Source organism: Diabrotica virgifera, chromosome 3 (genome assembly GCF_917563875.1).
Source record: "Diabrotica virgifera virgifera chromosome 3, PGI_DIABVI_V3a".
Lineage (NCBI taxonomy): Eukaryota > Metazoa > Arthropoda > Insecta > Coleoptera > Chrysomelidae > Diabrotica > Diabrotica virgifera.
Window position 1 is genome coordinate 9,270,717 of NC_065445.1, and position 26,440 is coordinate 9,297,156.

At 32.0% G+C, this 26,440-nt stretch overlaps 2 protein-coding genes across 2 annotated transcripts in view; both read right to left on the reverse strand.

Annotated features, from left to right (window-relative positions):
• LOC114324559 (EGF domain-specific O-linked N-acetylglucosamine transferase) overlaps positions 1-26,440 on the reverse strand; it is a 235,792-nt gene that overhangs the window by 142,976 nt on the left and 66,376 nt on the right. The window lies entirely within an intron of this gene.
• The window catches only part of LOC114324597 (TBC1 domain family member 20), a 37,100-nt gene continuing 12,977 nt past the window's right edge, over positions 2,318-26,440 (reverse strand). Inside the window, exons 7-8 of the mRNA XM_028272465.2 lie at positions 17,301-17,501; positions 2,318-5,408 (exon numbers count right to left, since the gene is read on the reverse strand). Of these exons, the coding sequence (XP_028128266.2) occupies positions 5,393-5,408; positions 17,301-17,501 (217 nt within the window). The 3' untranslated portion in view covers positions 2,318-5,392. The remainder of the gene's footprint in view (positions 5,409-17,300; positions 17,502-26,440) is intronic.

The following is a 26,440-nucleotide window of genomic DNA, read 5'->3' on the forward strand; positions in this document are numbered from 1 at the left end:
AATTTAAGTATCTTGGAACAACAATAACGAATCACAAGAAATAAACAATGAGATAAAAGCCGGCAACAGATGTCTTTATACCCTTCAAAATCCTATCACAGTATAATAAACTAACTTGGTTCTCTTATGCTGTGAGCATATAAAATCGAAACGACTAACAAGACATACAAAGATACAACTATATAAAACAATCTACAACCCGTAGTGATGTAAGGCAGCGAAACGTGAACAAAGACAAACAGGAGAGACTACGTGTTTGGGAAAGAAAAATACTAAGGAATATCTTTGGGCCTGTGCTTCATAAAGCAACAGGGCAATATAGGATAAAGACTAACAAAGAGCTCGAAGAATTACATCCAGATTATGCTATTATAATAAAAGATCGAATAGCATCGATCTGCAATGTCTTTTAAATGATCTAACTCTTGCAAGGGAGGTTTTGGATTTCAAAAAAATATCAGGAAGACAAAAAAATGATTATCGGTAGAAATGATTACCCAAACGCAAAGATATATGTAACTGGAGAAGAAATCAAGCAAGTCAGGCAGTCTAAATACTTGTTTGTTAAATGATAATTATACCAAATACTATGGACTATAATACATACAACTCTTGACATTTCCCATTACATTTGAGGAAGCAAAAAAATAGCGCCATCTAGGCGGTCTACGGTGATAACCAGAGCAATCTAACCTTACATTTATAAAATTGCTTTATTATTGTTTTTGTATAAGTGTTTGAACTATTTTTATTTTAATTTAATTTAGCAAAATTAGCTTGTTATTCAAAAATTTATAAAATTAAATTTGAATGTTTACGTCAAATTTTACGTTGTCACAACGTAGTTTCACCGCAAGCCGACAGTGGCAACGTGTTTCAAGATTTCTGTGGGAGTTTGATGTATTACAGTCAATAGTATTTGGTTATACTTTATTTCACGTTAAGAATAGAACGTTGCGCTTATGGAGATCAGTGTTACAAACCTCTCGGGCACGGGCCGCTACTCGACTGCCGATATATGATTCATTTTAATCTTAACGGGAAATAAAGTATAGAAATCTGGGACTGATCATATTATTAAAATAAGGTTAAAATGTCATTCTGGGAAAGTTTATTTGCCTTTAAAATGTCAAGATGGAGAAATGTCCAAAGTTCCAAATCAAGACACTAAATTTTCATTGTTTAGGTACTCTAGTTGACGTCAAGGAAAACAAAAGAATTATTTTGTTTGTCCACTTACTTAACTCTTGTCTTAATCGTTAATCTGATGCAGGTATTGTGATATCATGAAGCTATTAGATTTTTCCAGTTTTCCAATGTTTCTATCTTCAGCCATTGTATGGTTTTTTTTAAACCATGAGTAATTCAAATTTACCGCGCCGTAATTGGTCCAACCGTAGACAAGTTTACTCCACTATTATGAAATTTTGCCACTAATGACATTTATAAATTTTGACACGATAGGCATTTTACAGGTTAATTAAGTTATATCAGCGATTTTTTGTGTTTCCTGCGTTATTCCTTTAATTCTTAGATTTTTAGTCAACTTTTATATAAAAAGCGGTTATTTTTAGCACTCTTTAGCGACGTAGTAATATACTACATATAATATTTATGGATTACTGTCGAAAGCCGATATGATCAACCAAGAAAGATGTATTTGGTGATTTTTCTAGTGACTTTCTTGAATCTGTTGTTTTAGTTTACTCCTCCTGCTTTAAAAACAAACCATAGTGCATTCTGATAATGGAGCGCCAATAATAGCAACAATATGATCCGTGTGGGAGATTTATCTCAACTTCTCTTGCCTTCAACCATCAACCTTTCCATGGATGGTAACTTTTTCAAGACCATTTCCTCGAAGCCCGTCTCCAAAAATATTATTTGTTCTGATATTTGTGCTTTTTGTCTTTCTTGTATGTTTAGCTCGTTCAGTACAGATTCATTTATTTTTCGGACCCCCCATGGAATTCTCAGCATTCGTCTACAGCAGTACATCTATAATCGTTTTATCTTTCTCCATAAGGGTCCAACTTTCCGATGCCGAAGTAAAAACTTCTTACCAGTCTCATTTTTTCTTAGAGCTTTTTGTAATTGCTTTATTTCTTCAGTAGGTATACAGCCATGGTACAGCCCTTTTTGTTAGCCATTAAAGAGCAAAGATACACAAATTTATCCACAAACAGTGATATTGTTTATCGTCTTTAGATGATTTTGATTGTAGTTAGCGCTCTCAATTATCATCATTCTCGTTTTGTCTCTTGTTCATTTTAAGGAATGTTATAGAACAATCTTAATAAGGTAGAAATAAAACATATTCAACAACTTTATTTTATTAACGTTTATAAATTGCACTTAACCACATTTATATATGTATTTATTTCTTTTTTTACAACACCTAAATGCTGATTTAATACAAGTATTTTACACAGTCAGAGTATTATATGTGAGACAAGTGTATCGATTGCCATTTTAAACATAAATACAACAATAAATCGATACAATAATTGCACGACAAGTTAACAGCATATAAAGAAATAAAATAATCACTATAAATTCCGGAACTGACATATAGATGACGTTACTTAAAATAAATGCATACGATTTTTAGAAAGAAATATGCTTCAAACGTCAGCTGACACAATTTGACCTCAATGCGACAATACGTTTAAAAATTATGTTGGTTTAAATAGACCTACTTACCATTTTCAATAGAATGATAAAATCTAAATTTGCGGTGTCGATAAAAGATTGCTTTTTGATAAATATTGTTCGCATTGCTGCGTCAGAAACAGTGACTAATAGGCAGTAGGCTTGATTCGAGTTGTTTGCAACTGTTTCAAATACTAAACCTTTGTTTTTACTTTGATGATATTGAACTGAGATGTATTATAATAGAGTTATGTATTCGTATTTGAACGAGGAAATGAAAAAAAATGCGACAAATAATGAAATGTTTTTGAAATAATTTCCTTTACATTCTTCAAATCGAGCATCCAGAGGCCCCCTAAAATTCTGCAAGCTATCATATTTATCCGATTGTCTTTGAGATAGATACATTAACTAATCCACTCCACAATAAGATCCTTAAATCTCTTGGAAAAGAATAGTATTGCTCATAAATAGCATAAATTTCACGAATCTTGCTATGAACATGACACAAACCAATAATTATTTACATATAATTCAGAACTTTTGCAGTGTGTAGTTACATTTACGTTTCCAGTATTTTATCATCTTCAATTTTTAGTGACGGAGCTAAAAAACAATAGTCGTTAGGAGCCACTAGAGCACTACGGAAGATGCTCATGCATTCTAGCGCTAGCTCAGCCGAGTAAACCTTTTTTTTGTGTTTTATCATAGAAATAAGCTGAAAAGTTGAATGTTTCCATGATACAAATGAATGTGACGTCACTGAAAATGTATTAATCTTAGAATATAAAATAATTATTTTATATTCTAAGGTATTAATTATGCAATATTTAGACGTGAAATGTGACATTTAACGTACAATGTCAAATGTCACACTTCACGTCAATATGTCACATAAAAACCACATTTTACGTGACGTCACATTTAATGTATGTCCAAACGTAAAATGATTCCACTATTTCCAAGGTGATTATTAAAGAATACCACATTTGGTAAGGTTGATGAAAGTACCAAGACGTTTCTATCATATTACTACTGAATAATAAACTTTCAAATTTGAGCTCTATAGAGCTCTGTACTCATCCATTACTACTAAAAAATCTTCCTACCAGTTTTCTAATAATTTCCTTTAGTTTACTGTACTTTACATTACTGTAAAATATATTTTATTTGAGGTATTAGTCTTTATATACAAAAGATTTCATGTAGCCAATCGAGCAGTAAATAATTACATTATTTGGCAAATTTATTCAAAAGATATAACAAAAGGATAACTATAACAATTATTTCTCTATATTACTAAAAGTACTACTATGACTTATTCCAGAGACGATATATTATACAGAAATAAACATTTATAAAATCAATTACAATGGCAAGGTGAAAAGTTCTCGAGCTATGTCATAGATGGCGTTGCTGTTAATAAAATTACTGATTGTGAAGTATTGATTTGATTTGATTTTAAGACCTCGACGTTTTGGAATGCTCACCACCAAAATAACTTCATTTGAAGTTTTTGAAAGTCTATAAAAATTTCTACATTCGTTATAAACAGTAAAAAAATGTCCAGTGAATCTGAACCTAGTTATGTATCAATTGAAGATGACTGTGATAAAGAACGACCATAAAGATCTACTGCTGAGGAAAATATCGAAAAAATCTACACGATAATCAATGACTAACGCTAATGGCAGATCAGAAGAGTCTCTATCCAAGTTGGAGATACTAAAATACTTTCGTGCTGAAAAACTACCCACCAAAACGTGGAGTGTGACAGGGTTGTGTTTTGTCACCCAGTCTTTTTATTCTATACTCTAGAGAAATATTTAGGGAGGCTTTGGATGACAGACAAGAGAAGTAGGCAGGAGAAGTAATCAACAATATCAAATACACTGACGATACAGCCGTTCTTGCTGAAAATTTACAAGATCTGCAGACATTAGTAAATCTACTGCGTGGAGTAAGTTATTGTGGAGAAAGATTAATATAGATCGAGGTCTGCTTTCTCTTAATGGAGAAGAGATAGAAACAATTTTAAATACCTTGGCAGCTGGTTAAACGTAAATTGTGACTCTGATGAAGAGATAATAACCCGGATACCCAAGAATTGTATTCAGACTGATAGTATGTATATTTGTATATAGACATTAAGCTTTACTGAATTTTAAAGAAAATATGAGATAAAATTGGTACATACCAAAGAGTCGAATAAATAATTGAAGAGACTTCATAATCGTTTCTGATCATGACATTAACCGATTTGAAGTGTGATTAGAGGAATTTTTAAGTATGTGCCTCCACCTGACTTTCACTTATGACCAAATATTGCCAAAGTTGCAATTGGACAACGTTTTGGATCAAATAAAGACGTATTAAAAGCAATAAATGAATATTCTAAAGGCCTTAATATAATTTAACTTCAGATGATGTGTAATTTGAACTGATGAAGTGAGACTATTGATAGATTGCGCATTTTGTTACATAAAAACGCTATTTTTTAGAGAACTTTTTAGCTTGACCCGGTATTTATGTTATCGAGTACACTGTTGTCTCTTCTACAGACAATTAAGCATTTTTTACTTCTTTATATTTAATAAGTCTTCATAATAAACGAATATTTACTCTTCTTTTTTCTTAAGGTAATAGTATGTAGTAATGTACACATTATAAAAATAAATTAAAAAATGGTATAAAATCTTTGATGGGTAATAGACCTAATAGTACCAGGGACCAGCAAATGTCATGTATTGAAGATGCTGAAACATAAAACATAGACATTAACAATACATATGAACTTTAACTGTTTAATAAATGAAGTTACAATGACTTAAGAGATAGGAGCAAAATTTCGGCTCCAATGCTATTTAAATGCCTTAATTTTTTTCGAACCTTGAGTAAACTAATAAGTATTTTCGAAAAATTTAAACGTAGAATGAAAGATTACGTTATTACCGATTGCCGAAAGTCCCTGAAAATTTCTATAATTCTTAGAAAAAGAGAAAATTTAGTGTGATTTTTAATTTCAAATATCTCATTCAAAAGAAACTTTTTATTTATTCTGAGGGACTTTCGGCCCTCGGTAATACTTTAGTCTTTCATTCTGCGTTTAAATTTTGCAAAAATATTTATTAGCTTTTCAGGATTTGAAAAAAATGATCACCATGTCCGTGGTGATATTTTCCAAATCGAACATTCGCTATCTTTGTCATACAACGCACTCAGTCGAACAGAATGTAGTGACAAGACAGTGATAAACAAGGCTAGTAAATATTTGTCACGGCTTCAGGAATATTTTGAGTTGTTTATTAAATAATAATTATAGTGTATTTGATAAATAATTGATAAAACGTGAAATTAATAAAAAGTTTTTTTATTGTTTATTATTTATGGAAAATCCAAGCAGATGATACACCAGGATATATTCTGCGATCCAAGTATTTTGTTGTTAAAGATGTTGAAATTTATCTAAGCGTTCCATAGTAGCAATATATTATTAAAAAAAGCATTTTATTGCTTTTTCTTTTTTCTCGATTAGTTTTTATTTTATAGTATGTCAATTCTTATAATCACTGAATACATAGTTAGTGAAAAAATAATCATATTAATTAACTGAATTAATAATTTAAGTGATTATACAAGTAACGGTTATCCAAGAACATTTAATAGCCATCTCTAAGTTAATGATCACAATGCCATTGTCAACTAATCTTTATATTTTCATACCAGTAAGAATTTTACTACATGTAATATGCCGCTTAATGAAAGAAAAAGTAGGGATAGCCGTAAAATACTTGCAATTACGCTCTTAAGCAAATATTTTTAAATTGATTGCAACCCACTAAAAAAAATAAATAAAAACCAAATATAAAGCTTTTTGGAGGTAGGGGGGGAATTGGATTCTAAAATTGCACTGTTTTATTTTTATTAATCACATAGAACAGGGGTGGCCAAACTGTGGCTCTTTGAAGGATTATTTGTGGCTCTCAATAAATGTACCTGAATTATTTTTAATTTTTGTGTTTCAAAATGTCTTAAATTACTGACAACAAATATAAAAGACTAAGTGTAATAGCAGGACTTAGACAAGAAGACCCCTTTTCACCGTTGCTATTTAATTTGGCCTTAGAATATGTAATAAAGTAAAATGTCATCTGAGTTGACAGGGCGATTTGCGAATCGAGGATAAAACTATTGTTGGTCTTTGCTGATGATCTAGGTGCAGTCGATCATTCTACAAGAGTCGTGAGAGAGGTGTATTTACAACTCAAGGACGAAACAGGTAGTCTGGGCCATCGACAAAATGAAGAGAAGACGAAATACATGTTAGTAACCAAAAATACAAGACCAAGAGTTAGGCAGAACATAACTATTAATAACCACAACTTCGAAGTAGTAAGAGTTTAAATATCTAACGGCTGCGGCGGCAACTACAGATGCCAAACCGCATAGAAAAAGAGGTCTGAGCAAGTATAGCTGCGTGGAATAGAGCATTATACTCCATATCATCATTATTAAGATCTAAGCTGCCAAAAAGACAGTCTAAATTAAGACTTAATCTACATTCAGTATTTGAAAGGAAAGCTCTCAGAATGATATTTGGCCCCCAAGGAGATGAATTGATAGGAGAGTGGAGAAGGCGACGTAATGCTGAATGGGTGACTTTGCATGGTACTGAAAACATCGTCAAACATAATATAAAAGCTAATATAAAATGGGCAGGTCATGTGGTACGATCAGAGGAATACAGAGTGTTAAAGACAGTGTTTTTTGAGAGACGGTAGATCAGTAAGCCGTTCCAGAAAAATATGGAATGGTGATGACAAATCGAAGTATCCTGAATTAGTAAAGGCTACTTGTAGAATTATTTGCATATTTGAAACAACGATTTTATTTCGTTTTAAAATCCGTGCAGTTCAAATAGTGGGAAGAAAATTTAATACCTTTTTTACACTTTTTAAATAATTGTTTCATTGCGCCTCGCGAAACATTACAAATTTTGAAAAATGGCTCGGACTATCAAGAAGCTTGGCCACTCCTGAGATAGAACATAAAAAAATGTAATTCTGGGAGTGATGGCATTTTGTCTATCTTATAGACGGGTACCCTGTGTTTACAAAATCTATATAACCGTCATTATTATTTCATAAAAACGGTTTCTTATCAATTAAAAAAAACTTTTTTAATACTGACTGTCTAGAAATAAAAATAAAATATTTACTTCCTCTACCGTTTTATCTCAAGTCTTTATCAACATCTCGATATAAATGAGCAAAGAATTTGACCTATGTAATATAATTTTTCATAGTAAGAAATTGAATGTTTTAAAACAGATTTCTTGCAAAAGTTAGGCTCTAGGTCAGTGGTGCTCAGACTTATACTGTGTGGGATCTACCACATAAACTGCAAGCGTCCAGCGATCGACTGTTAGTAAAAAACAACAGTTTTGAAAATAAAAAACTTTGTTGCACATTTCTATTTAATAAAAAATTGTAACTTCAGAGGGTTGTAATTAAAGTCATGTTTTTCATCCTAATTTTATTTGGATGTTGATGCATGGCACTGCATAATATTCACAAGATTTTCATATGATGGTACGGAATTACCGAGGGCCAGATGCAAGCATGATGAGATATTATGTTCGTCAGTTAGTTAGCCGATTATGATACTTTAATTTCACTACCTTCATTTGGGAAAATGCAGACTCACACAAGTACGTTGATCCAAAGAATGCTATGAGCTTCAGAGCTATTTGCCTCAAAGATGGATATTTGTTATACGGTATGAAAGACCAATAGTTCTTATCAGCCGCTCTGTACTAAGGTGTATATAAGTATCCGAAATTATTTTCAGTGCCTCATTTTGGACGGAAATGATCTTCATATTGAAAGTAATTAATATGTCAGTGGCAATTTTTTCCACGGCTTCACAAGAAAATGGATTAGACATAAATGTTACAATATCTGTCAGTTTCTTAAAATCAGCCAAGCGTCTTTCAAACTCGCCATGAACTACTTGCATCTCCGTCTCATAATAAATATAATTCAAATGGGCGGTTAATCTTTTTTCCAACGATAGAAAGTTATTTAAATCCTTTCTGTTTATTTGATTAATCAATAATAACAATTTGTTGACAAAGGAATGTACTGCGCTCATCATATCGATAAATGTTATTTTTACCCTGTAGTTCGAAATTAAGGAGGTTCAAATGATTTGCTAAATCTGATACGAAAGTCAGATCACTGAGCTTTTCGTTTTGAAGTAAATTTTCCCCTCGTTCTTCTAGAAAAGAAATTATTTCGGGACTAATTATTTCAACCACCTCACATATGTATGCAGAAGTAAATTAGTGTCCACATCTTTTTCATTTGTATTTTTTCCGTGAATCGCGATCGACTTCAAAAACTTTGGCGATCGCGATCGACTCTTTGAGCACCGCTGCTCTAGGTGGTTTCCCGTTGCCTTCCTAGATCGTGTAGTAGAACGACCCGTCTGCCCTCGAAAACCTAATAGCCATTCTGGGTCAGAAGAAATAAGATTAGCCAAGATAGACTGATAGGAAAGAAGATATTTTACTCAAGACAAGTTAAAAAAGAGTAAAATGTAAAGGCCTTTATGATCCGCCAGGTGCATTTCATATCAAAAGCCAGTAGGATCAAACTACCAAAGTGAAAAAAGAAGAGAGAGAAATGAGAAAAGAAAAGAAAAAGAAGAGAGAAGTAGAGAAAAGATGAGTAACGAAAACAAAAGTAAAGGAGATAAGAAGAAAAAGCATACGAAAAAGGAAAACATATGTCAAATACGAGAACTTATGCACGTATTTCCTCTACAAACCCCTGCAATTCATCCATTTAAAAACGTTTATTGTATTCTGAACTAGACAAGAACACGTCCTAAGCCTCCCTTCTTACTCTGTTTTAAATACTATAAGCTGAACATTCATGTAGACAAGTTGGTATGGTTGTTTCTCTTCCCTTTGCCAATCTAACAGTGTACATATTTAGAATACTCGTGACTACCAACGCGACGAAGAAGTTATGATTATGAACAAACTTCTTTGGGAGTTTACATAGTCTACAGAACGGAAATACAGTGTGTTTCAACGAAAATTTGACCCCCCTCCCAGAAACTCAGAAACCAGGAGTTTCTTGACAATTTAAAAAAACATATCAATTTGTATTGGAAGGGGGACGAATTTCCATGCAAAATTCATGCTCTTAAATGTAACCACCTACTGCCCCCCCCAGTTTTTTTAAAATAGCAAGTGTAGTCGAGTTGCACATCATTTGAAAGGTATTTTTTTTCTACACGACCCTCTAATTTTTTTTATTTGCGGAATATCTTTAAATACCATTTTGGATTTAACTAATTTATAATAAAAATCCACAAGGAAAAGTTTTCCTGCAGTTGGCTGTATACCATGTAATACAAAAACAGCAAATCCTGTATAAAAGGTATATTTAAAATCCCTAAAAAGGGCTACATCACAAATACATAACTAGTTTTCGACTGGTTTACCAGTCATCATCAGTGCTTATCTAAAATGAATATAACCAGATAAAATAATGCAAAGATTGAAATTTTGACTACGGTTAAAAAAGCTGTCGGTTATACTCACGTAAAATTGATACATCCTAACCACCAAAATATAGTTTAACAAAAATATGAGGGTCAGAGCCCTATAAACATGGCCCTTTAAGGAAACATCAGTTTAAAATGCCAAATGCCGAATTGTGTCAACCGACATGTCTCGTTCAATCGGGACTTCCAACCACTCCATCGACAACTTTTTTCTTAACACATTTACAATACTACTTTTCACCCTCCCTTACACTGCTTTGTTTATATTCACAGTATAATTCATCTGGTACTAGCCACAATATTTCTTTTTCTTCTTCAGCCATCGAATCACTTTTATCTATCCATAACATATATATAAATTACTGACATCATCATCCACATACATCCTCATTAAATAAATTTCCATCTACATACAACCTATCATCATATTTATACATAGGACCATTCTCACCCTACCTTCTCAATCTGTCATTACCAACTTAACACTCATCTATAACAATATCAATCTTAATTTTCTTTCTGGGTCCCGTTCCTGTTCTTCTCTCATTAATTCCCTCACAAACACCCCATACCCCCAGTTCCTACTGTCATCATCCCACGACGGTTTTGGTTTCTGGACCCTTAGAGATCCGGGTGGCCTGCAGGGGCTTTAAGAATTGGTCGCCTAAGTTTGAGCTTGTACTCTCTTAACGATACATCCTCCTAGATTATTTAAGACATTTCACATTTCAGTTACCTCCATTGTGATTTTCTTTTTAAACTTATATAAATACTAACAACTGTCAATAAATCTGTGTAATGAGGTTTGCCTACCTCCACTGACAGTATACGTAAACACAATATTTAATTACAAAATCTAGTTTACTGAGTTTTGAATGACAATTTTCACAATGGAGTGTGTTGTTACATCATTTCTAGTTTTAACATCTATATACCATAGTCTTTAAATATGACAGGCTAATTTTTCAACTTCCTGTGGAACTGTCATTTCTGTCCTGTCAACGTTCGGAGGTCTACATCCAACTCTTTGTCACTGCCACTTGCTGCCTGTCTTCCACCATGTAATCAAGTCACACTACAGCTCAGATGTTACCTGGGGCCTTTTGAGAATATTTAAAACATCCATGCTTTATTTGGCATTTTAAACTGATGTTTCCTTAATGGACCATGTTTATAGGGCTTCGACCCTCATATTTTTGTAAAACTATATTTTGGTGGTTAGGATGTATCAACTTTATGTGAGTATAACCGACAGCTTTTTTAACCGTAGTCAAAATTTCAATCTTTGCATTATTTTATCTGGTTATATTCATTTTAGGTAAGCACTGATGATGACTGGTAAACCAGTCGAAAACTAGTTATGTATTTGTGATGTAGCCCTTTTTAGAGATTTTAAATATACCTTTTATACAGGATTTGCTGTTTTTGTTTTTTTTTAATTTATAATACATTTGTTAAGTCCAAAATTATCTTCAAACTTATTAGGTAAATAAAAAAAAGAGTGTCGTGTAGAGAAAAAAATTATCTTTCAAATGACGTGCTTTTCGACTACACTTGCTATTTAAAAAAAAAGTGGGGTTTGATGCGGGGCAGCAGGGGGTTACATTTGAGTTCATGAATTTTGCATGAAAATTTGTCACCCTTCCATTAAAAGTTGACGTGTTTTTTTAAAAAAAATAAGTGTCAATTGCACCACAGCTTTAAATTTCGAAGAAAGCTTTATATTAAGCTAAGCTAAAATCAACTACGAAGCCCTCAAATTATCTTCAATTTATCGTTATACACATTGGTGGTGTCGGGCCCAAAAAGCTTACAAATTGGCCGAATATTTCGAAAAAATATAGACTCTCTAGATATTTAGAATTTAATTCGAAACAGAGTTTTCTTTGTTTGCCTTCCTCGTTCTCTCTGTCCCTTATTGTATCTGTATCTTTCTCTATTTTTTTTGCCCTCCCTCTCGCTCGTACACGCTTTCTCCCCGTCCCTTTCGCTGTGCCTCTGGGTTGCTACCACACTCTCGCTCCGTCTCCACCCTGTAAATCGGTCTTCTAAAAAAATCTATAAATATTTAGAACACGATTCGACAGTTTCCTTTTTTGACTTCCTCGTGCTCTCTATCTCTTATTGTCTCTGTATCTCTCCCTCTTGCTCGCTCCCATTCTTTTGCATTCCCTCTTACCCCAGGCTGTGGGTGAAAAATAGGTCGATTTCAGGATATAATTCAGGAATTTTTGAAACCTATCAGGTGTTGTAAAGGACGATGCCAGGAATAACTTCTACTAAAATGTAACCAAAAATATTGTGCGCTTTTTTTATATTGCGATTTTCATTTGTTAAATTTACAATTTTTATTGATTTTTAATTTTGTAGCTTAGGATATTGATTTTAGAGAAAAACTTTTTAATAGAAAGTTGTAGTAAATTAAAAAACCTACAATTTGAGCTATTGAAAGTTTAATTTCGTTAATTGGTTATTGCAAAACAGCCTGCGAAAGGTCCATAATGGCCGTTTTTTACAATTGCATTATTTATTGTACAAATAATTTTTTTAATTTTTTAAAGCTTTAAAATGAAGATCTTTCAATTCCAAACATAAAAAAAAATTGTAAAGCCAGATTAACGAATTTGTTGCTTAGATATTATAAATTATTTATCACAAGAGGTCAAATGTCGAAGGCTATAACTTTTTGAAAAAAAATCGTAGAAAGTTAGTGAATCATCCATTCTCTTTCGAAAGATTTATATTTTCATATTCTGATGTAAATAAATGCGTAAAACATTTTTAAACCTCTAATTTTTGGGTTTGAAAATAAGGGGGCAAATTTCGTTATAAACATTTAGAGCTGAAGCGGCCCTGTACATCCTATGAGTTTTTAACTTACAGATTATTGTTGCTAAAGATGAAACAAAGATTTATAAAAGAATAAAAAATTTCTACGACCAACTGAAGCCGGGATAATTTTTGGGTTTGCAAATAAGGGGGTAAATTTCGTTATAAACATTTAGAGCTGAAGCGACCCTGTACATCCTATGAGTTTCTAACTTACAGATTATTGTTGCTGAAGACAAAACGAAGATTTATAAAAAAATAAAAATTTTCTACAACCAACTGAAGCCGAGATAATTGTTTTTTTTTTTTTTCTTAAGTCGTAGTGCCTTTATTTATAACAATTAAGAAATTATTTTACAGTCATTGACTAAACAAAGACTTATATTATCTTAAAATAAAAATTATTATAAAATATAACTACATTTAATTATTAAAAATTATTTTTAAAATCGGTGCTTTTGCGAGCGGCCGAATTTTGCAAATCGCCCGGCTCGCTTCAAATCCGCGCGATTTTTACGCGCTTCAAATCCGCGGAAAATTTTTACGTAACTTGTATTAAATTTTGACAAAAAACAATTTAATAATATTACCGTTATAATATACAATCTATTTACCACTGTATTTGTTTTTCTTGATAAACTTTTATATGTGAAATTTCATTTCTGAAGAAATAATATTACAAAAATGATACATATATATGAAATATATAACTATATTTTTAATTTTTTCATTGTTATATAAATATAATAATAATAATGTTACTTCTTACTATAATATACAATATGAAACTTTTTCTTCTTGTAGTGACTATTCTTTTTGGATTTCACATATAAAAGTTTATCAAGAAAAACAAATACAGTGGTAAATAGACTGTATATTATAATGGAAATATTACTAAATTGTTTTCCGTCATTTAATACAAGTTACGTAAAAATTTTCCGAGTGCGCGGATTTGAAGCGAGCCGGGCGATTTGCAAAATTCGGCCGCTTGCAAAAGCACCGATTTAAAAAATAATTTTTAATAATTAAATGTGATTATATTTTATAATAACTTTTATTTTAAGATAATATAAGTCTTTCTTTAGTCAATGACTGTAAAATAATGTCTTAATTGTTATAAATAAAGGCACTATGATTTAAGAAAAAAAAAACAATTATCTCGGCTTCAGTTGGTTGTAGAAAATTTTAATTTTTTTTATAAATCTTCGTTTCGTCTTTAGCAACAATAATATGTAAGTTAAAAACTCGTAGGATGTACAGGGCCGCTTCAGCTCTAAATGTTTATAACGAAATTTGCCCCCTTATTTTCAAATCCAAAAATTAGAGGTTTAAAAATGTTTTACGCATTTATTTACATCAGAATATGAAAATATAACTCTTTCGAATGATATTGGATGTTTCACCAACTTTCTACGATTTTTTTTCAAAAAGTTATAGCCTTCGACATTTTACCTCTTGGGATAAACAATTTATAATATCTAAGCAACAAATTCGTTAATCTGGCTTTACAATTTTTTTTTATGTTTGGAATTGAAAGATCTTTATTTTAAAGCTTTAAAAAATAAAAAAATTATTTGTACAATAAATAATGCAATTGTAAAAAACGGCCATTTTGGATCTTTCGCAGGCTGTTTTGCAATAACCAATTAACGAAATTAAACTTACCATAGCTCAAATTGTAGGTTTTTTAATTTACTACAACTTTCTATTAAAAAGTTTTTCTCTAAAATCAATATCCTAAGCTACAAAATTAAAAATCAATAAAAATTGCAAATTTAACAAATGAAAATCGCAATTAAAAAAAAGCGCACAATATTTTTAGTTACATTTTAGTAGAAGTTATTCCTGGCATCGTCCTTTACAACACCTGATAGGTTTCAAAAATTCCTGAACTATATTACGTTTTTTCACCCACAGCCTGGGGTACTCACTCACTCACGCTGTCTTTCTCTATCTTTCGATCTCCCTCTAGGTCGTTACTGTCTCGCTTCCTCTCTTTCTCTCGCGATGTCATTCTCTATCCCCTAAACAAGTTTCTATAGACGTTTAGTATGCGATTCAACCTAGAGTTTCTTTCTTTGCCTTTCACGTTCGATCTGTCTTTCTCCCTCTGTCTATTTTTTCTCACCCGTTCGAGGTCACTCTCTTTCTGTCGCGTTTTTCTCACACTCTCTCTCTCCCCTATAGCGGAAACATATTAGCAGAAAAATAGAGTAAAGGAAGTTGGTATATTATGCAAAGCACCTTAAAACTAATAGAAACACCCTCTCAGGTGCTCCATGGCTTCAGATTTCAAAGAGAGTGATGTAAGAAGCCAAGCTAAACCTTGAATCACCATTTAGTTACCTTTAACGAAACGTTCTATGGTTTGATGATGTTGTGTCACGAATTTCGGTACCCATTTATCGTAAAAACGTTCAAAAAACGATTTTTGACACCTACAAGATATACTCTTTAATGCAAACGAATGGAAAATATATTTCATATATTATAGAATGGAAATATAAATCAAATAATAATATTTGAGTTATCCTCCCTCTCAAAAAGGTCCGGAACATTGTTTAAATAATCAAAATGTCAAAAAATTAAGGAAAAATTCGATTTTTTTCTTCGCCTTTTGATTATAACTTTAAAACTATTCATTTACGAGAAATGTTGTACTGACATAAAAGTTGCGTAATTAAATTTCCTACAATATAGAATTGGTTAAAAAGTTAAAAAATAGTCACCCTTGTTGAAAAATAGCAATAATCGTGAAAAAAAACATACATAAACAAGTATTCGTATTTTACGTTTTTCAACCATTTCTGCTACACTTAGGACCTTCATATTTCACCCTGAAAAACTTTATGATACAGTAAAACAATACTGTAAATTTCATTAAGATCGGTTCAATAGATTTTGCAAAATAAATTTTGCAATCCAGCTTTCGTAAAAAATATTCATTTTTTCAAAATGTTACAGGACTGAAAATAAAGCAGATAGCAAGTTGAAAATTTTTTTGTGTATAGAAGTGTACTGTACATTTCATTCACAATTTTGCAAAATTAAAATCGATTAACACCACGGCGTCAGGAATTTTTTTAAATAAACATTAATTATTGGTGCTACGCGCAGGACAGCGGATAGTTTGCTCTGATTGGGCATTCCAATAACCTTTGATAATGATTGATACATTTTAACTTTTATTACATTTCGATATAAATAAATAAATTTGTTTATTGCAAAATAAAAACACATACTCTATCCTTTGAAATAACACTTTTATTAGCAAAAACTTTCTTTGTTCATATATTTTAACTTAAATAATAAAAGTTTATTATTTTTAAACATATGCAATTGTTTAAACAATATTTCACAAACAATAATAAAATTAGTTTGATTTTTGTGGAATTAAAATATTAAAATACAACAAAATATTGAGTAAGAAAATAATATATTAGATAAAGATTGGAAGAAATTTTGGTGGAAATCAACTTGTATGAATCGAACACCGCTGTCCTGCGCGTAGCACCAAAAATTATTGTTTATTTCAAAAATTTTCTGACGCCGTGGTAATTAATCGATTTTAATTTTGAAAGTTGCAAATGAAAGGTACAGTAAACTTCTATAAGCAAAAAAAAATTTAACTAGCTATCTGATTTATTTTCAGTCCTGTAACATTTTGAAAAAATGAATTTGTTTTGCGAAAGCTGGATTGCAAAATTTATTTTGCAAAATCTATTAAACCGATCTTAAAGAAATTTACAGTATTGTTTTACTGTATCATAAAGTTTTTCTGGGTGAAATATGAAGGTCCTAAGTTTAGCATAAATGGTTGAAAAACGTAAAATGCGAATACTTGTTTTTGTATGGTTTTTTCGCAATTATTGCTATTTTGCAACTAGGGTGACTATTTTTTAAATTTTTAACCAATGTTATATTGTAGGAAATTTAAATACGCAACTTTTATGTCAGTACAACTTTTCTCGCAAATGAATACTTTTAAAGTTATAATCAAAAAACGAAGAAAAAAATCGAATTTTTCCTTCAATTTTTGACATTTTGATTATTTAAACAATGTTCCGGACCTTTTTGAGAGGGAGGATAACTCAAATATTATTATTTGATTTATTTTCAAGCAATTTCTGCAAAAAAATTTGAGTCACCTCTCAACGTCCATCTCAAAACAGATCCGCCCTGGACTAACAATACGTCATACAAATACTGATGTAGTAAGAGTAAAAAAAAGAAATACTAACCTTTTGAATGGATGGCGTCCTTCACTGAACCTCAAGTAATAGATATAGCCGAGCAGAACTGTGGCAGCGGCAAATAGCAATCCGTATTTCCCTTTAAATATACACCAAGCGGGCAGATTCCCGTTTATCCTGTGCCAGATGCTTTTGTTCCTGTTCAGTCTATTCTTCATCAGCTGCTCATCTCGCTTTCGTTGTTCCAACCTAAAACATACGGTTGTTTTCGGTCGTTTTAGTGAAATATGTTGTAAAGGGATTGAACTTACGAGGTTTTACTACTACGCTTACGATATAGAGCCAAGCTTGAGAGCAAACTACGAGAAGAAGGTGCGATAGAGTAGAAGGCGGAAAGTCACTAAGCTAGCAAAGTATGAATGTAGATTTTTTACACTTCTAACAATAAAACACTGAAAACGTTTGTTTTCTATACTTCCACAAAATTTATTATAACTATGTGACTACAGCTGTTTCGGCAGAGTGCCTTTCTCAAGTGATATAGTTTACAATGGGTTTGCCTTTTTAAAGTCTTTAACTGAAGAGGTTGAGGAGTGGGGAGCTGTTTGTCTCGAGTTGGTTATTCATAATTATATCTGTATTTTTTAATTTATTAATTTCCATAGATTCTAATAAAGATAGCTTAAGGCCTTTATTTTGAATATGCAGAATTTGAAACTCTTCATTAAAAGAATGATTATGATCTAGAAGGTGAAGTGCGTATGTAGAAGTGTCTGTTTTTCTATTGTTGAAAACCCTTTTGTGTTCTGCTATCCGTTTATCAAAGGTTCTGCGAGTTTGACTGATGTAAGTTTTCGGACAGTCACCACAAGTTAGTGTGTAGACACCACTCTGAAGTTGTTTTCTCTTTCGGCTCTTATTGTTCTTAATATATTTGCTTAAGTTGTTGTTAGTTCTGAAAGCTGGTGTTATTCCTTTCTTTTTTATGTATCTGGCTATTTTTGTTGTTATCTTGCCAGTATAGGTATGTGATAGAGCAGAAGGTACTGAGTTCTTTCTGTGGTGGTGGATAGACTAATTTCAGGGCTTTCTTATGGAGTTTTTGGTTTAAAATTTTATTAATTGTTTGTTCGTTATAGCCATGGTTTACAGCATTGTTCAGTTCTATTTCGAAGTTATTTTTTGACATGGGAATTTCTGTCAGTCTATGTATCATGCTATGGTAGGCTGCTAATTTGTCATGTCAAAAGACATGTAATAATGGTAGAAATACCCATGTCAAAAAATAACTTCGAAATAGAACTGAACATCATTACATAAATAGCAGTAAACAATGGCTATAACGAACAAACAATTAATAAAATTTTAAACCAAAAACTCCATAAGAAAGCCCTGAAATTAGTCTATCCACCACCACAGAAAGAACCCAGTACCTTCTGCTCTATCACATATACTGGCAAGATAACAACAAAAATAGCCAGATACATAAAAAAGAAAGGAATAACACCAGCTTTCAGAACTAACAACAACTTAATCAAATATATTAAGAACAATAAGAGCCGAAAGAGAAAACAACTACAGAGTGATGTCTACAAACTAACTTGTGGTGACTGTCCGAAAACTTACATCGGTCAAACTGGCAGAACCTTTGACAAACGGATAGCAGAACACAAAAGGGCTTTCAACAATAGAAAAACAGACACTTCTAATACGCACTTCACCTTCTAGATCATAATCATTTTTTTAATGAAGAGTTTCAAATTCTGCATATTCAAAATAAAGGCTTTAAGCTATCTTTATTAGAATCTATGGAAATTAATAAATTAAAAAATACAGATATAATTCTGAATGACCAACTCGAAACAAACAGCTCCCCACTCCTCAACCTCTTCAGTTAAAGACTTTAAAAAGGCAAACCCATAGTAAACTAAATCACTTGAGAAAGGCACTCTGCCGAAACAGCTGTAGTCACATAGTTATCATAAATTTTGCGGAAGTATAGAAAACAAAAGTTTTCAGTGTTTTATTGTTAGATAAAATGAACTTCCATCAAGTAACGGTCCAATCCATCAATTTTTTACACTTAATATATACATGTAACATAAAGACATTCGTGATACCATTGGTTTCATTCGAAGAGTGCGAAGTTTAAAATTCTAATAAGTTTTTTCGAGGAAAACATTAGTAGAGGTTGGAGTCACTGTTTATAACATTACCAAAGAAAAGCAGCCCCATCAAAAGCAGCGATTTTAGATTAATTAATCAGTTTGATGAGCCACACAATTAAAATACTTTTGCGAATTACAAAACCGAGTACTCCTTCTGTGCAAAAATAGAATGTGTAATAATTGGGTAAATAATTGGGATTTAGAAATGGTCTAGGAACTAGAAAGGCACAATTTTGTACTGACATTATTTTACAAAAAAGTTGTGAGTTCAGACCTCCACTTAAGAGCACACAGTAGCGATCAACAGGTAGCAACAAACGAGGTCCAAGATTGCGAAAGTTCTGCGAACTTTCAAAAATGAGGCAACAGTGCGTCGGTAATTCGACACTGACAGTGACGTTTATACTATCAAAAACAATAATTTTTATACACATAGGCGCGAAATGTTGCCAAGTCAGTGACGTTCGATTTCTTGTTATAAAAAAATCAATTTTTAGTAGTTCCAATGTGACACAAAATCTAGGCACGGGATAAAAAAGTTTATTTGAAGAAAGTGTATTTTTCTGTCTTTCTTAATGGCGGTACAGGCTCCTTTTTTCAATATTTTATTTAATTATAGAGTAATTTCCACACACTAACATATTTCTGAAATTGAGCTCTGTACCTCCATTCTTTATTATATTACGAATATGTGTGCCAAATATCTCGAAAAAATATTCAAAATTAGAGCCACAATCTTGGAACGCGTTTGTTGCTACCTGTTGATCGCTACTGTTTGCTCTTAATAGACTACTCCGTATGTACATCGTTATATAGTCAGTGGCGGATCCAGAAATTTTTTCCGGGGGGGATTACTTTTACCATTTTTTTCCGGGGGGAGGGTCTTACCACTCCTAGAAGTGGGTTTACAATGATTTTTTGGATGGGCCTAAAATGTATTTTCTTTTTTGTTTGAGAACTCTCGGTTTTTTTTGGATTATTGGATTGAAATTTATTTTCGTTTGAGGGGGGGGGGGGATCATGATCCCCGTGACACCCCCTTGGATCCGCCGCTGTATATAGTATCAATATCTTTTAATTTGAGGATAGTTAAAAACTTGCGCACTTTACTAATGAAACCAACCATGTTTTTGTGAACAAAATTTTAGCAACATCAAATATTTCTTACAAATACCATATTTAATTTAAATATTTTTATTAACAAATTCCTTCATAAAAGGTATATCTATTAAAAAGGAACTTTTCGGGCTACATCACAAAACGTTTTCGGAATAAGAATTCCATCTTCAGTGTTGCTTACAAGGTATACATGGTTAAAGCCACATACTCTGTAAATTTAAATTCATCTTAAACGAATCTAGTCTTTGTGGTGCCCAAATTTTGTTCATAGTTTACAAAATAAAACGTTAAATACAAAGCTTGAAGTTTTTTAAATGTTTTTTTTTTGAACAGATATTGTGTTCAAAATAGTATTTTGCGAAATAATAATACACTATTTACAACTTTGTGATTTGATATAAGCATTTTTTTACAAAATGTAACTTTTATTGATTGATTTTATGTATGTATTTACATTTGTACATTATGTCTTCGGTGAATAAAAATATCTGACACGAAATAAGGTTTTTAGAAATATATACAAACAAGAGTCTATAGACTGCTTTTAAATAGATCAAATGTGAATAGGTTAGTTCATTTGTGAAAATAAAAAAATCAGAATTTTGAAAATACTCTAAAATGGACAGAATGGACCTAACCTTTTTTTAAGTTTACTATTGATACTCCGGCTTTTAGAAACCGATTGTTTCTGAAACCGGCCATCCTTCGAATGGTTATATTTCGTTAAATTGACGTCAATTGAGCTGGTAATTCTAATCTGAGACTGTGGAGGGGAAAGCTCTAAACTGAGTAGTAGGGACTGGATGGGGAAGTTATCACCCCCGAAACGGTGCATCTCAGTAATAGGAAACTTTCTTTGAATATATAGGACAACAGGACAGCTGTGATTAAGGTATAACCAAATCAATACCCGCGGATCAACTGAGAGTGGGACATATAAAAAATATAAAAACGTTCCAATGTTCCTGGGAAACGAAGCAACTTCCTGGTAGTTCCTTCCTACACTCTATGCCTCTAAGAACATTCTGGGTCATCCCAAACTATCACAGAATGGCTATCGTTTATGTACTGAGAATACCTCAATCCAGTGGCGGTTCCCCCCCCCCCAGTTTTTACAGGAACTTTTGTACTATAATCTTCGGCACGTTATCTTGTTTATTCACCGGTTGTGTTCAATTATCATTTCGCAATACATTTGACAACACTGGCAACAACGTTTAGTACTTTCAATTAAAAATATCTCCTCTTCTTACTGTTTCCTCGAAATTATATACCGTTAATCGACCCCTATAATCTCTTCGTAATAACGTTATGGCTTCGAAGAATTTGATGAAACTTTTGATGAAGGTTGAAGCTGCTACTGCTAAAGAATTCTTGCTGCAACTCAAACAGTTTGAAATTGTATTTGTTCTGCAATTTTTAGGGAAAATTTTGGAATATACAAACAAAACGTCTGTAGCTTTACAGAAGGAAGACCTCCTAGTGAGCTCTGAAGTTAAAGTAATCGATGATTTGAAAAGGTTACTACAAAGTAAAAAATCTGATAATTTCTTGAATGCTGCAAACCAAATAGCAATAAAATTTGATGATTCAGTCATCATGATTTTCACAGGACAAAGATCTATGCATAATGATGAAATTATGTTCAAACAAATGTTATTTGAACTGCTAGATCATATGACAGGCGAGCTTGAACGCAGGTTCACAACAAATCCAGCTGTTTTTATGGCTTTTGAAGTTTTAAATCCATCAAGCACTGAATTCCTTACAACTGACCCTGCATGCAGTTTTGCAGAGCAGTACGGTACGCTCATTAATATAAAAGATCTTGAGAAGCATGAAATTGAAATGGCAAAAGAGGTTTTCCATAATTTCAAAGGAAAGACAACAGATTTTTATTTTGATTTACTTACACAAAAACTGTTGTATCCTGAGCTTTCAAAATTGGCCCAGCTTTTATTTACATTACCTGTAACGAGTGCTGTAGATAAAAGAAGTTTTACCACAGTGAAAAGAGTCAAAACTTATCTGCGCTCTACCATGATAACTAATCCACTGACGAATATCGATAGAAAGAGAAGAAAATGAAAGGTTGATGAAGAATCCAGACCAAATTAGAGACATTTTTAGTAATGTTGGCCAGAGGAGATTAAATTTGTAAATAACTGTAAACCTTGTCAACAAGCAGTAAATTTGTATAAAATAAAATGTGTTGTTACAATTTCTCATTTATTTATTTATTTACTGTTTAATATATTTTTATTTAAAGATATGTTGAATTGATGTTTTTGGAGAAGGATTGATAGTTTTCATTGATCAATTAATCAATTTTATTTCATAAGTGTGCTGAAACGGATGGAATTTCGAAAATTCAATTAATAACTATCTTTTTTTGTAGAATTTATTTTTTGAATGTTTACATCCCCTCTCAATTATTGGGGTTTTTGAAAACCAAACGAAACCACCGGTCACTTAAAATCTATTGTGTCTTGCCCCTCAAGTTTTTTTGGTCCAGAACCGCCACTGCCTCAATCTGATCATTATTTCCGAATGCGTATAAGGTGGTAATTTAGTTTCATACAGAAGTGTTATTTAAAAAAGTGATTAAATGATTAAGAAACACAGTAAACAGGTACATAGTATAAACATGTATGCTACACGTAAAAATAAAACCACAAAAATATTTTTTACCACCACCTCTAAGTGTTATACTACATTTATAAACAGTCATCCAGCCATAACAACTAAATATTCAATATTTGTTTCAATAAATGAGCACAAAAGGCACAAGAATAGGTATATATAGGGTGTCCCCGAAAATAGTGCGTTCCTTAAAGGTATATGTAGAAGGAACCATGTAGAGCAAAAAAGTCTTATAACATTTTTTCTAAACTCAACCGTTTGGCCAAAAAACGAAAATACATTTTGGTATGCAAATTGAAATCTGACAACTATGTATACAAAATCTAAAGATAGACACAGTCACAATTCAAAAATCGTTGCCCCATGGGCCTTTAGTATTTACATTAAACCCTGTCTTCCGCCTCAACAAACAAACAAATTCTTGTTTTGTTTGATTTTCACACATAGGGTGGTATAACTATTTTGCAGGTGTCTACAGTCTGACCTACATTGCTGGTATCAATAACCTAAGTCACAAACAGTTCTTGTACAGTGATGTCAAATTAGTTAATTTTATGAAAATAAAAGTCACTTACATAAATAAATAAATAAATAAATAATAGCTTTATTACCCAACAGTTTCCCATTTCTAGGGTAAAAATTTGAACAATTTTTAGTTAGCATACAATCAGAATTTAATTAAACAAATAACTATGTAATAAGAAATAAAAAAATAAATAAAAAATTAACAATTTAAGGTACTGCATAAACCAATGCGGTATCAACTAGATGATTAATTGAGCATGAAAAAATATCACAATGGTTGCATATTTTGTTATAGTTATCGCACATAACATAAATCGGTGACTTTAGTAACATGTTTGTTCTCGCGCGTGGACAAGTAAACACGATAGTTGACCTGGAAGATATTCGTGGCACATTAAATCTAATTTGGTCTAATATATCGCTGCAATCAATACAGTTGTGTAATAACTTAAATAAAAATGAAACCGAAAATATAACTCTTCTTAACTCTAAACTTACAATATCAAACCTATTACATAACAAATCGTAATCATAACCATGAGCAGGCTATACTCCATCAACCTTAAATGCTAAATATTTTAAAAGTTTCCGTTGTGCCTTTTCAATCTGTTGCATATAACATCTATAAATAGGATACCAAATTAAGCTACAATATTCTAGTTTTGTTCGCAATAACGATAGATACAGCAGTTTAATCGGTCTTATATCGCTAAAATTTCTACAGTTTCTGATGATAAAACCTTACATTTTCATAGCATCAGATACTTTTTGCTCAATATGGTCATTAAAGGTTAATTTTGAATCAAATATAACCCCCAAATCTTTAATGCTATTACATTCTTCCAGTTCTGACCCCTGAATTACATAATTAAAATCAACCTTATTTTCCTTCCTAGAATATCTTACTACTTTACATTTATTGACATTAAGAAAAAGTTTGTTTTTTATACACCAAGTATCTATATAATTTAGATCGTTCTGCAAATCTATACAGTTAGCAATTGTTTTAATTTCACAGTATATTTTAAGATCATCCGCAAAACATAATTTTCTGTTATTAATATCTAAAAATAAATCGTTGATATACAGGGTGTAACAAAAATACAGGTCATAAATTAAATCACATATTCTGGGACCAAAAATAGTTCGAATGAACCTAACTTACCGTAGTACAAATATGCACAGAAAAAAAGTTATAGCCCTTTGAAGTTACAAAATGAAAATCGATTTTTTCGAATATATCGAAAACTATTAGAGATTTTTTATTGAAAATGGATATGTGGCATTCTTATGACAGGTGCATCTTAAAGAAAAATTATAGTGAAATTTGTGCTCCCCATAAAAATTTTATGGGGGTTTTGTTCCCTTAAACCCCCCCAAACTTTTCTGTACGTTCCAATTAAATTATTATTGTGATACCATTAGTTAAATTCAATATTTTTAAAACTTTTTTGGCTCTTAGTATTTTTTCATATAAGGCAGTTTTTATCGAGTTGCGGCTTCTTTTTTAATATGTTTACATAAAAATTTTATGGGGATTTTGTTCCTTTAACCCTGCTGTCCTGTTCGGGTCTATTTGACCCAAAAAATAATTTATTTCTTATTTTACAAATTATTACGCGGCGTAACGATTTGGTGTTTCGTGACTTTATTACCTAATATGAGGTCTTTTAATTGCATATGAGATAAACAATCAACTTCCTGATTTTTTTGATAAAAATGAAATTGTTACCTAGGGTACGTTCGGGTCAATGTGACCCGCGTATTTAAACCGTTAAAAACTACCTGTGTATGTGTGTTTAGTTGGCAGTATTCTATATTGGCAGTACCTGTGTGTTTGTCAGCCGGGTACGTCTGTAAATAAAAATAGGTTTCTACAAGCTAAAACTTGTAAAATAAACTGTAGTATAGCTGCACGAACTTGCAAACCAAATTATAAATATGACCAACATGGACGGACAGCATGTCTTTGGAACCAACAGAAAAGACATGAATAAAGTTGTTGGTTTCCAAGCATACATTGGTCTTTTATTTCTAGCTCGAGTTTATAAGTCCCATGGTGAATCAACTAAAAGTTTGTGGAATGAAGAAAAGGCTCGTAGTATATTTCAATCAACAATGTCACTTGTCACTTGATATATTTACAAAAAGTTTGCAAGTAATATGTTTTACAATACGTTTTGATAACAAAATTACTAGACAGGATAGGAGACGTTTTGATAAACTTGCTGCAATACGTGAAATTAATGAAACATAGGTAGAAAATGTACCAAAATTTTTTAACCCTGATGAAAATGTTACCATCGATAAGCAACTAGTTGCTTTTAGAGGCCGCTCTTCCTTCAAATGGTATATTCCAAGCAAGCCAGCGAAGTATGGCACAAAAGTCTGGGTTCTTTTGTAATTATGAACAGAAAAACTTCTTATGCCCTAAAATTGCAGATCTATATAGGAATGCGTGTGATGTGTGACTTGAGTAGTGATTTGGAAGGCTACAATTTACGTGTAATAACTTTTTTACATCGTAAAATTTAGGACAATTTCTTCTAAAACAAAGTAGGTACAATGCCGGGGATTATAAGTAAAATACACCGGAGCTGTCAGCACAAATCGCGAATAAAGAAGTTCTTAGCTCGTCTGTTTTGCTTCATGCAAGATACCACTGTTGTTGACAATATTCCTAAAAATAATAGAAATGTTGTTCTTATGAGTACTTTGCATCATGAATCGATG